Source organism: Phaethon aethereus (genome assembly GCF_964289735.1).
Source record: "Phaethon aethereus genome assembly, chromosome: 9".
Lineage (NCBI taxonomy): Eukaryota > Metazoa > Chordata > Aves > Phaethontiformes > Phaethontidae > Phaethon > Phaethon aethereus.
In genome coordinates, this window is record NC_138585.1 from 20,382,109 (window position 1) to 20,394,152 (window position 12,044).

General features: G+C 40.6%; 1 protein-coding gene across 1 annotated transcript in view; it reads right to left on the reverse strand.

Moving 5' to 3' along the window:
- USP13 (ubiquitin specific peptidase 13) overlaps positions 1-12,044 on the reverse strand; it is a gene marked incomplete at both ends in the record, with an annotated part of 37,513 nt that overhangs the window by 21,051 nt on the left and 4,418 nt on the right. The window contains 5 exons of the mRNA XM_082003471.1: positions 1,057-1,151; positions 5,453-5,637; positions 5,840-5,982; positions 6,405-6,526; positions 7,947-8,048. Of these exons, the coding sequence (XP_081859597.1) occupies positions 1,057-1,151; positions 5,453-5,637; positions 5,840-5,982; positions 6,405-6,526; positions 7,947-8,048 (647 nt within the window). The remainder of the gene's footprint in view (positions 1-1,056; positions 1,152-5,452; positions 5,638-5,839; positions 5,983-6,404; positions 6,527-7,946; positions 8,049-12,044) is intronic.

Consider the following 12,044-nt stretch of genomic DNA (forward strand, 5'->3'; position numbering starts at 1 on the left):
AAGAGCTGAGACTAAGCTTTCAAGGTTGCTGAGTAAAAGAGGTTTTCGAGAAAGACTGATGGATAAAAGCAGTGGGGGCTTTTTTTAGCCCCCGCTAATTTTAGCCCCCCACTAAATAAAAGCATATTTATAAAAAATAACGTGGGCAAGGAAATTCGTATACCAAAAATATCATTAGTACCATGAAGGCTTTTGAAACTGCAGTTTAACTATTCTCTATTATTTTAGAGTTATTAGTTTTCTCTCCACTTGGGACAATGAAATACACTAAACCAGTATCAGGTTTGCTCATCTTTAGAAGTTTTCAGGTTCTCAAGTAGTGATATACTAGGCTATGTTCTTCAGTGAAAAAATAAACACACCTGCCTTTATAACCATATTCCATTCAGACTTCTTAGATCATTTAAACAGAACTGGAATCAACATCCACTAAAATACAAATTATTGAAAGGACTTTGCTGCTAATACGGACCAGCAGCAAGTTCAGGAACAGGACCCTTTTTGGCTCAGTCCTTTTCTAGTGTACCACACGACAGACCACACTGTCTTCTAGATTTCAGAGGATGTATTTTTTCATTTTGTAATGTATTTATTAACATAAACTGAATTATAACTTTGCATAAAGAACTTTTCAATCACTTTTTTACTTATCCACTAAATAAAATAAGATTAGCTTATTTTTGCTTAAGATTTGTATCTGTTTACACATACAAGAGGCTTTCCTTCACTCACTGTGATTAAATATTCCAGATATTCTTCTCTAATTGAATGTGGTTTTTCATCTTGAAGGAAAATGGCACATAACTCATGAGAAGTGAAATGTATAAACTAAAGACTACAAAGGAACTCTGTCAAAAGGCAATTTTCAGTTTGGAGAGTAATGATTCACTCATGTCAGACCTCAGAAAATAAAATACAGACTGGCTGGCCGAACTTTACAAAACTAAATACTATCATAACAGTCTGAAAGAAACAATACAAGCTACAAGTTTCATTCTTCTCAATTTTTTCTCCCACCCCCAACAAAACAACAAACTAAAAAGACAGATGTCCTACCACTTGCATCTGCAGCATGTCAATTCCAAAGTGTGACAAATGTTTTGCTATATGCGGATCTAAAACCGGCTCCTCTTCATCAAAGGAATAGACATCTACAAAAGCAGAGAGAAACAGATGAGCTGCAGTATAAAATATTATCCCTTCTCTTTGTTTACCAACATTGCATTCTCAGTACAGGACTGCCTATCCAAGATGCCTTATTCATACTCTGTAAGTTTAGTTATGACCAGCAGAAAAATGCATAGACATCCATATAGCTCAGTAAGTATCTTCAATGTTCTCAATACCTCAACTACTCTCCTCAACAGAAATTACATGCCCTCACAGTATTAAAACCTAAGAATATTTATACTTATCATAGTATTTTCTGCCCCCAAATAAGAAATTTGTAGGGAAAACAATGAATGGGGCATGCAAAATTCTCAGATATGCAGCCAGTCCACATTTTGAACATGGCAACATGAGAGTCTCCATTTTTGTGGAGCTACTAGATACAGGCAGACACATTAGAACTGTTGAGTATATGGGGCCAACTGACTACTGCCAATGTTATTTAATTTCTAGTATAGTTTAAGGAATCCACTTATGTCCTTTTCTCACAGAGATACAGAGAGAACTGGGAAATTCTTTATTAGAAATAAAGAGGGTTTTATTGGATTGGACACCATTGAATTCAACTTTGAAGATTAATCTTGTGGTTAGGGAAAAAGACTGATTTCATGACTGAGGTATCTTGCTTTATTGTATGGGAGATCTAGATTTCAGTTCTAGAAATTTGGCAGTGCAAAGTTCAAACTGTGCAGGGAAGCAATATGTCTAGTGATGGTATTTTAATTATGAAACCAAGTTTAATAAACTCAACAGAAGAACAAAATGGTTGTGAGAGAAAAAACCTCATATTTAGTGTTTACCAAGCAAATCCTGTAACAGAGCTGAGTCTAGAGCAGGTTTCATCTACCTGAGCAAGTAACAATAAAGCTGCAGGCATCATAAAAGGATATGAGTGGTAAGGCATGCACTAGTAAGACTTGAACAGGCCTTCCATCTTTTGCCTTCTCTGGCCTCTTTCTCTGTAGTGAATGACTACTTCCCTGCTTTGGTCTCATACCAAAATCCAGAATCCCTCTGCCAGTCTGCCGGCACCTCCCTCAGCCAAGTTTCCTTCACACCCAGCAGTTCTCACAGTGACCTTGCCCTCTATGACCAAACATAGGCTGAAAGAAAACTTGGCCAGGAGAAAGATGAAATACAGGAGAAGATAGAAGGAACCCAGATAAAGGCTGTTCACAACAGAAATCCTTCTGAAAGTTCCTTACTCTGCCCTCTCTTGGCAACTACAGACCCTGGCTCTGATTCAGCCCATTCCTTACATAAGACTTTAATAAAAAGGCAGTCTCCCTGAAGTCTGCTAGTACCAAACCCACACTGAAATGATAGGTTGAAGGTTAGCCAAGAACTCAAAGACCTAACAAAACTTTTAAAATTTACCAGCGCTATGAAAAACATTAACTCTTTCAAACCAGGGAATTGTGCTTTTGAGTCATGCTTTCAGCTGCTGATTAGCCATCAGACTCTCTATTAACATTGATCTTGACCTCTCTGGCACATGCGTGGCTGTAGCTGCCCATCTGTTGGAATTCCACTGTGTGGTAGCAAGCGTGCCCAGAGGACATGACTGTTCATCCACATGCACGAGATCACAACATTCCCATAGTCTTCTGGTGAAGTCACAGTGCAGCCAAAAGATCCTGTAAAGTTCAAACACCTAATGGAGTGAGATTACACATGAACTGTTCTTGGGTAACTACTTGCAATGTGGAAGCTTTGATTTTGTTTTCCCTCAGCTCTGGCAACTGAAAATGGAGCAGCCGTCTGAGACTGACAGAGCAGCAGAAATGGAACACAAGACACATTAATCTTTTGCTCAAGCCCAGTGCGTGTTGTATACTTTAGCTCTTTCTGCTGTGTAGCCAAAAAAGTAATGGGAGGGAGACAGAATTCACTTATTTAAAAAAAAAAAAAAAAAAGCCAAACACAGGTCTGTAGTGCTGTCGTATGGACTCTGGTAGATAAGGAACACAGACAAGTCAGCAAACGTGACATACAAAAACTGGTATCATTAGAGTGAGAAAAGGGAAAAAAGGGAGGAATATGGGGGGGAACAAAAAACCCAAGAAAAATCTGAGACAGACAACACATATATTATTAAACGGAGAATAATCATTATTATTCATATTGTGGTAAGAAAAGAAAAATGACATTACTACCTGTACTTTCTTTTCTTCCACAGCTCAAGATTTACACCTGTTCTATGTGGACATCACTCCTTCCTACTTAAAGGATTACAGGCAGTGGCAATACTGTCCCTGAAAAAACAAGTTGCTCAGGATCCCCCAAATTGCTGATAATGGCATCCACAAAGCAACTCATTCAAGCACCTGTCAGATAGGGCTGCTCACTGCCAAAGTCCCATTCCATTCCTCAAACCAGTTTCAAACACGAAACCTCACAATGACTTGAAATGAAATCTAATGGCACTGTTGAGAGAGGCAGCAGGTAGCACAGTCTGCCAAGTAGTACTCAACCTATTGAAGCAGCAACCTTTTGGACTCTTGTGCATCCTGTCCAAGGTTCAAGAGCAGAAGACAGAAGCTTGGTTCAATTCCTGCCCTGATCCCAGACCTGTTTGTTGACAGAATGCTACAAAATGGGGCTGATGCCCCAGAAATCTTTCATAATATATACATCACAGGTTTCTCAAGGAAAGACAAGGAGCTCTCCTCCACTCCCTCTGTGTACATGTAGGGTAAGTATAAATGGAATACTGGCACCTCTTCTTTCTTCTTCTTGCTAGTGTGAAAAAGGAGTAAGTTATGTCAGCAGCAGGACTAAGGCTTATTACTCCTCTACCATCACCTCTTCTCCCTCAGACCAGGGAAGCAGAAACCAGACAGCCATGGAGCCTTTTTCCTCAAGCTCATCTGTCATCCAGCCCTAGCGAGAGGTTATGATTACCACTGCAATATAGATCAGAGAGACAATAATTACTGAAAAGGAAACAAGGAGGGTTGGGGGAGGGAAGCCTTTTCTATAGGGAAACCAAGTAAATGTCATCCAGAAGAGCAAAGGTCTGTGGAGAACAGCTGGTGCCCCTCATTCAGAGGGAAGGATGACAGCCTGTCCTTTGTTATCCCAAAGGCCACATAAGAGAGGAAGCAGCTGATCGGTGGGAGGCAGGAAGACAGCAGCCATAAGGAAACAAGTACTGCTGCTAAAGATGAGAAAGAAAAGAAAAAAAAATTGAAAAAAACCCCACTAAGGAATATTCTGTTTATTCTGTAGATGCAGTTGAAACCTACAGCAGGGCAAATTCTAAACACCTTCAATAACTGAGAGATTCGGATATAAATCATCCAAGACCAGGCTCATGCAAGGAAACAATCTTCCATCTGGAAGAGAAAAGAATGAATTTTGCTCAGTGTTTCTGTGGCACAGTTGGTTGGATCTGACTACAGTCTCCTTTCCCCATCACTGAATAGGACTTAAAGATGAAAAACTCTCAACTGACAGGTCTTAAAAAAAGGGGGCTGCTCTAAAGAGCTATTTTTCATCCATATGGCCATAAGCACTAAAACCAAAATATAATCATGCTATGTGTTCTTCCGCTTTTTGTATCTGTACAGCTGCAGCAAAGGATCTCTTTGCTTATGACTTTTTCAGCTTCTCATGTTTTTACTCCATCTAATCCTCACACATCATAATCCTCTCTACGGCAACACTGCAGAACATCACACTTGGAGAATATGCAAGCAAGGATACATCTATAGCTTTTTTCCCCTCTCAAGGTCATCAGGCATTTTACAAATGAGCATCATAGCAGCCCCGTGAAGATAAGTGTTCATTAGACTGAACAAAATGTTACTGAAACCATAAGGAAAACCAGCGCAGTTTCCAGAGTGATAAAAAAAACAATACGTGCTGTTAAGAAGGGACTTTTCTGACTTTAAAAATCATTACCCCGTTATTGTTTCTATGTTACATAAGATTGAACCATTTGCCCTAGCAAATGTAGCAGAACTGGAAAACATTGTTTCTCCAGATTCTGTCGTTTCAAAATAATACCATTCTTCTATTATAAATCCACTATTATACAAGCCCAAATTACTATTTACACCAAACATAAATTAGGAGGAGAAGAGCAGACAAAAAAAGGGCTTTCTCCAACTGGAGTGTGTGTCATTCCCCCCAGCCCCAATCAAGGTTCACAGACTTACAGGGTTTTCTTTCCATATCACTAGAAGCACTAGAAGCACAAACCCACTTGGTAATAGATATACACTGTTAGTCTCATGCACAAAAGATACCCCACCTCAGAACCTGCCAGGTAGCTAACCTGCTCCATCAGGAGTGATGGTTCCCAATTTCACTGCCAGGGGATAACCTGTCTCCTTGTAGTGCTCCATTGCATGCCCGTTTCCCCCACTGCCATCAAAGAACCACTTTCCACATAGCACAGAACCATCCGTCAGGTTTAGCCATAGATTCTCCCGCAGGTCACATTTTGAGCATTTCCAACCACTGCAAGAGAAAACAGGAAGAAATGGCAGAAATAAGTAAGGCAGGAACTAGTCCTGTATTTCCAATTATGGTAGGTCAAACCAAACATACACATCCAGCCCAGAGGCATGCAAGAGAACTGCTGGCCGAGTTGCTGGCTTTAGTTCTGTTACTCTGGACTGTATTAGAGAGCCTACAATGAACAAACCTTATTTTCCCTCACCTGGGGGGAATTCTAACACCATTGTCTAACTGTACAAGTGTTTTGGCATGTTTAGATGCCTGTAGCTCGTCTTCCCAGGAGTCAGGGTCCTGCTTCCTGTAGGGTGATTTTGCACTGACAAGTGCATCACAAGCTATTGTCACCTGGAAGACAAACATATGTCAATCAAAACCTAACATGATTCAGTGACTGCACAGAACTTGGCATTTAGCCCATTCTAACCACATACAGAACTGAGTATCAGGAAGACTATTTATATATTTAAATATACAAGTAATCTTCTAGATGGCAGTTATTATTTTAGCAGGAAAGTAAGCACAACATGTACTATGTGAACTTCCCTGGGACAAGCAGGCATCATAAAGGAAAGAGTACAGGAGGTAAAAGGAAATCAGAAGAAACAAAGACAAAGCAGACTTTTAAAAATTACTGACTCTCTATTATAGCTGGTTAAGAAAGATCTTTGTGTAAAAACAAGCACCACATGTAAGAAAAACAAAGCACCATCTTGATAAAAACTGAAGCAGGAGACAACTCCTATCACCACTTGTGCACACTCACTGACCAGTGCTGGTAACTCTTCTATATTGGGTAATGATATTTCATAGTGATCAGGAAATATAATGAGTTTTGCTTCATCTTCATATTCAAAGTCATCACTGTTGAGATCACTGTTTGTCTCTAGATCTGGAAAACAAGATGGGGAATGTTAGGAGATTGTCCCAAGATCAAGGTTCCTGAATTGTGGCAGGGGTACCACTATGAAGCATTGCTTGCCTGGCATCAGCCTGCAAGCTGACACCAACAGTAGTTTCGTCTGGCTGGAAAGGTTTGTGAAATCCTGATCTAAACTGAAATCTGACCATCCTTCAAGAAGATGTTGTGAGGACAAAAATTTCCATCTTAATCTCATCCCCAGTCACAGTCAATTTGGCCCCTCTCCAAGTAGTGCACTGTTGCAGACATCACATTCTGGGAAGCAGCTACCAAAAATCTGCTCATTTTGGACAAAATCAGAATGTAATACTGCTGTCCTTTTACCCAGGATCTTGAAATGCTGTACAATATGGAGACCAGGTCACACTATCCATGCCCAAATGTTTCAGCCCTCCATATTTTTCCAGATCACAGACCTGGCTGAAACGTGCTATGGCTCCCATCCATCTTGAACCTGTGGCCTTTCCTCCCATGAAGCTGTCCATGGCTGGAAGTATTCCCACATCTCATCCATAGTCTCAAACACCTACAGCAAGTACTGTTACACCAGCATTATCCCTCTCTTGCTAACTCCACTCTGTAACCAGTGTAACTATCTGTTTAAAAAGCAGTTATTAACTCATAAAGCTTTCCTTTGAAGATCAAGCTTTCCATAGTATTTGTGTACACTCTTATTCCAGTGTAAGGATGACTTTTTTTGCTTAAATATGAGCCTTGATCAAGCAACATCAGCTAAAATGCTTGCCCAGAAATAACTGAACCCAGAGAAAAGCTAGGAGGGTATGTAAGTAACTAAATGGCTAATGTTTTTATCTCTTGCTTCATTAAAAACATAATTATCCCATAGTGACAAGAATCAGTTAAAATCTTACTCAGTTCTTTCCAGGACAACTGAAAAAGGTAAGAACAGACGTGCATGTTGTGTCAGACATTTCACAAGATTCAGTTGCAAGAATAGCCTGGGTAAGGATGGGATCTCCTGGATCCTTCCCCCATCTGGAGATGCTGGATCTACGGTATTCCAATGTACCAGAAAGTCACTGACAGCATAAGATTCAACCAAGAAAGATGATGCATTAGCAATAGCTAAAAGCTGGCTCTTAGTTTCACTGCAAGTACATGCATATGCTTAATGAGTCACCTAATACTAAATGAGCACTGGCAGCAACCACTGCACCCTGGGAATGCCTGAAGTCTCAAATGCATATTTGGGAGAGAGGGGAGGATGACAGAGGCCAGATTCAGAAAATTATCTCTATTTACCCAGTGAGCAGTAACAGCCTGAACGTCCTAAGTGATAAAACAAGTATCAAAAGATATTTTAACTTGACCTGGAAAGACCACCTGTTGAGAGGAACATAACCCAGTTTCCATTCAATTCTTGGCTCACCTGCTGCACCTGCCAGTCCTGAGGGGTGACAACACCCACTGTCAGTGACTTCCAGCAGCATGACCTCTCTCTCAGCAGCAACCAAAAGACCCTTCTCATGAGCTGAATATAGACACAAATGCAAGAACCTTTTCTTATACTGAAAACATGACATTTATAAAGAAAATATTAATTACTAATTCCGCAAATCACACAATTTTTATAACGATCCCTTCCCTTACTGCAGCATAAGAGAGAACCAGAGACCTCACTTTACTCTGGGCTTCCTTCTCAGCTTGTATTACAATCCTGTGTTCTGATAAAGGAGTGAATCTCAACAGAAAGTGTCTGCCACAGTAAGCTCTTTTGCTCTATGAAGCAAAGAAACTGAGTACCTCCAAGCTGATAATACATACGGCAATGCATCACAGAGAATTTTCACTTAATGACTAGAAATTTGATGGTGGCAGGCATAGCAAAACCAAAAGCACTGACCATCTCCTAAATGTGACAGAGGTTCCTCAGAGAAGATAAAAACTCTTTAGTTTATGTTCAGACACGTTTAAAGGCAGCAAACGCCTTTTCCAAGGCCTGCAGTCACACACTTAACTCAGCCACCAGAGGACAGCTCACATCAGCTGCTGTTACCTGTAGACGTGTAAGACCTGCTGGTATTTTCATTTACTTATGATACTGACATTAAGTTTATAGCATTTACAATCTGCTATGCAGAAATAGAAATTATATGGTTGCCTGGGTTCAAAGTTAAGACACACACTTCAGCTCATCTTACAAGCCAGACAATAACAGCCAGGTAGTACTTGACTAGCTACTGATCTGACCTGCATTTGAACTAGTGATCCAGGGATGAAAGACTGAGTATCCTATTAGCAACCATCCGCTGTCATCTAAGGACCTCACACACAGGAGCATCAGCCTTCTGTGTGCAATGGGTAGGGATGGAGAGTTCCTTTTTTCCTTCTCAGGCTTCATACCATTCATGTTACCAGCAAAGCAGAAAATGATGTCCGGTCAGCATGACATTCTGGATGTCTGACACACCGATAAGGCAGCATCACAATTCTTATTTTAAAGAAAGATACACACAGCTTCAAAACAGTTCCAGGAAAAAACCATGAGGATTTTCCTAGCAATTCCACTTTTGAAGGTGACCATGTAAAGCTGATACACTTCACTCCACACACCTACTCCCTCTGAATAGGAATTAAAAGGACCACCAGTGCTTTTTTGGCAATTATCACTCTGAAGACAGTTTCTCAGGGTTCAGATCCAGTACATAAGAGTGGAAAGGACTTCTAAGGTCACTGACTGAAATCCCTTGATACAGCAGATGACCATATAAACTAATCCTCTTTTGTTGACTGTCAGACAGGCCCGTTAACGATGTCCAGTTGAAAACCCCCAAATCACTACTCATGTTTTTAAATCTTGGCTTGTATGTGCCGAGAGCCATAGCTGCTAAGTTCGGTAAGAAGTTCTACCTGCATTATATTTTCTGTGCCTGTGCAAGCACCAACACAGCTAAGAAAGCATGCGTGTAGGTATAATAAAAACAGAGGACTATTACTTTAGAAGGCAATGGAGCCCACACTAAATGAGGGCAGAGGTTGACCCCGTAGCCACTGGGCATCACATGCAGTCTGCAGGCAGTTTCAAACTTGGATGTTAAAACTAGTGCAGAATTTGAGAGAGGAATAAGAGTAACTACAGCAAAGAGAAGCAGGGGGAAATCTACTTGCAAATGGAGCATATTTGATTAAAAATTAATATAACACTAAAGGCACTGAAAAATATGAACTTTCAAGCACTATACTTCATACAAAGCTATTTCTTGGACAAGGATGTTCTTCCAGGATGTACTTCTACTCAGTAGAAGAATCTCTGGGAAGAAAAGGGTTTACTCAGTTCTAAGACCAAGCCACAAGACAACTAACCAGTCTGTAATCTTTTTAAAGAGCTGAAAGCTTGATGGTGAATGCCCATATGACATTATTGCCCTTCTAGCAGACTAAGAGACTAAGAGCTTTATGGTGCCCCCTCAGAGTGCCAATTAAACACTATGGTCACTAAGACAAAGTGTCCATAGGTCATAAGTGTTGTGTTGGGAGGCCAGGACAACAGGCAAAGCAAAATAACAGACATGTTAAAACAGAGGCTTGACTGACGTTGTGAGCAAGCGGTCAGTAGAGTAAATTTACTCCAGCTCACAGGCATCTCTTTACTGACAGTGAGAAATGCTTTGCTACTGAACTGACTGAAACAGCTGGGAGTGGAAGAGAGAGTACTGTAAACCAACCCACCGGAGGGGAATAGAAGGAGTGGATGTGCCCAGATCAGATTTAGACAAGTTACCAACTGATGGCACTAACAATAGTGGCATAAGAAGACTCCAGGCAGGACCCCCAAACAGGATTTCCTGTGCATACGGATGTGTCTGTGTGTGTATGAAAGGGAATACAAACATGGAAATTGAATGAGGATGTTGACTAGTGAGCCTACTACTAATTTTGAAAGCCTGGAAAAACATCTTACAAATGTGGGCTTAATCCTGCTCTCACTGAAAGAAATGGATAAATTTGTATTAACTTGGAAGTGCAGGACTGAGTTTTAAATCAAATGATTTCTTCCTGAAGCCTCTAAATAATGGTGAATTGCAGCAGCAACTCTTCGCAAACTATAAGCTATTCAGTTCATTTGTCTTCAGGCACATCTGAAACACTGACTTTATAAGATGAACCATAAAAAAGGTAGAAATTAGAAAAACAAAGCAAAACAAAAACCTTTACAGTCATAACGTTATCCTTTGTGGCAAAAGGAAAAGCAAAACTTTCTACTAGGATCATTTAGATCATTCATTACTTGTAAAATGACATTCAAATTGCTTGCTACATCTCCAAAGCATTAGTGTGCTGTTCTTATTTCTAGGTAGACCTCACCCCTTGGATTTTCGGCACAGTCATATGTTAAAAAAGCAAAGCTAAACCACCAAAATTCAAATTCTTAACTATTTTGCTAGCAGCATTAGCCTTTGTTAATCTAGCCTAACTTCCACAGTTCAACCTAAACCAGAAAACTATTAAGACTCTATTAGTGTAAGATATTTGCTCACTGTTCCATAGTCAACTCAAGCTTAGATCGCAAAGACAGAAAGCAACAGGTTCACTCATGCTCTAATGAGTTCCACTGCTACTGCTGGGGACTATGCACAACTTTATTGGCCTAAAATCTAAAAATACCGTCAGGAGACACCCAAATCCTCCTAAATCACAACTCTCCATTCATATATATATACTGTATATGTGCTTACTTACATAAATATAAGCTTAAACCATTCAGTAAAAGTCCTCTTCAGAAACTTACCAAAAACGTCTTTACTGAAAACAGGGTTCTGCTACTGGCTGCTATGAGATCGAGGAAAGCTAAGTGGAGCTGTGGTCAAATGCAGTACAGCCACTCTTATGAAAGCTCCTTACACGTGGAAATGGCAGCCATAAGTGCATTCACTGCCGTAGGCAGGCAGGTGCCATCCAGGAAAAGCTCAGCAAGTTTACACGTTCTCCCAGACTAAGTGGAAGTTTTCTCTTCCTTTCTGAGACCAGCTGTGTGTCATGGATATTGACACATATCAGTCAGTGACACTGACCCTCTTCTCACCAGCAATTACCATCCTCACAGATCTGCCGACAGAGCTGTTCATTTGAGTACTTCAAGACACTTTTAACTGATGGTCTAAGTTAGCCCTGACTTAACTCAAAACAGAGCTCACACAACTTGCTGCACTGGCTGATACTGCTATGGTAACTGATCTGGAAGAGGACATCTGTCTACAGACAAGTTTTATGACAGCCACTCTAGCCTAGAGTGGAGGCTCTGGCACGGACCAACAGAGCCCAGGAACTGGGTACCAGAACAAGGCAAAAATGCGGTGATTCCTCACTCAGTATATACTTACCAGCTTCTAGATATCTATCTGGTGGTTGGACTTGATGATCTTAAAGGTCCTTTCCAACCTTAATGATTCTGTGATTCTGTATGATTCTGTGATCTGGAGTTTTTTGTTTGCTGGGGGAGGAGGGGGTGGTGTGTGTGTGTTTAGTT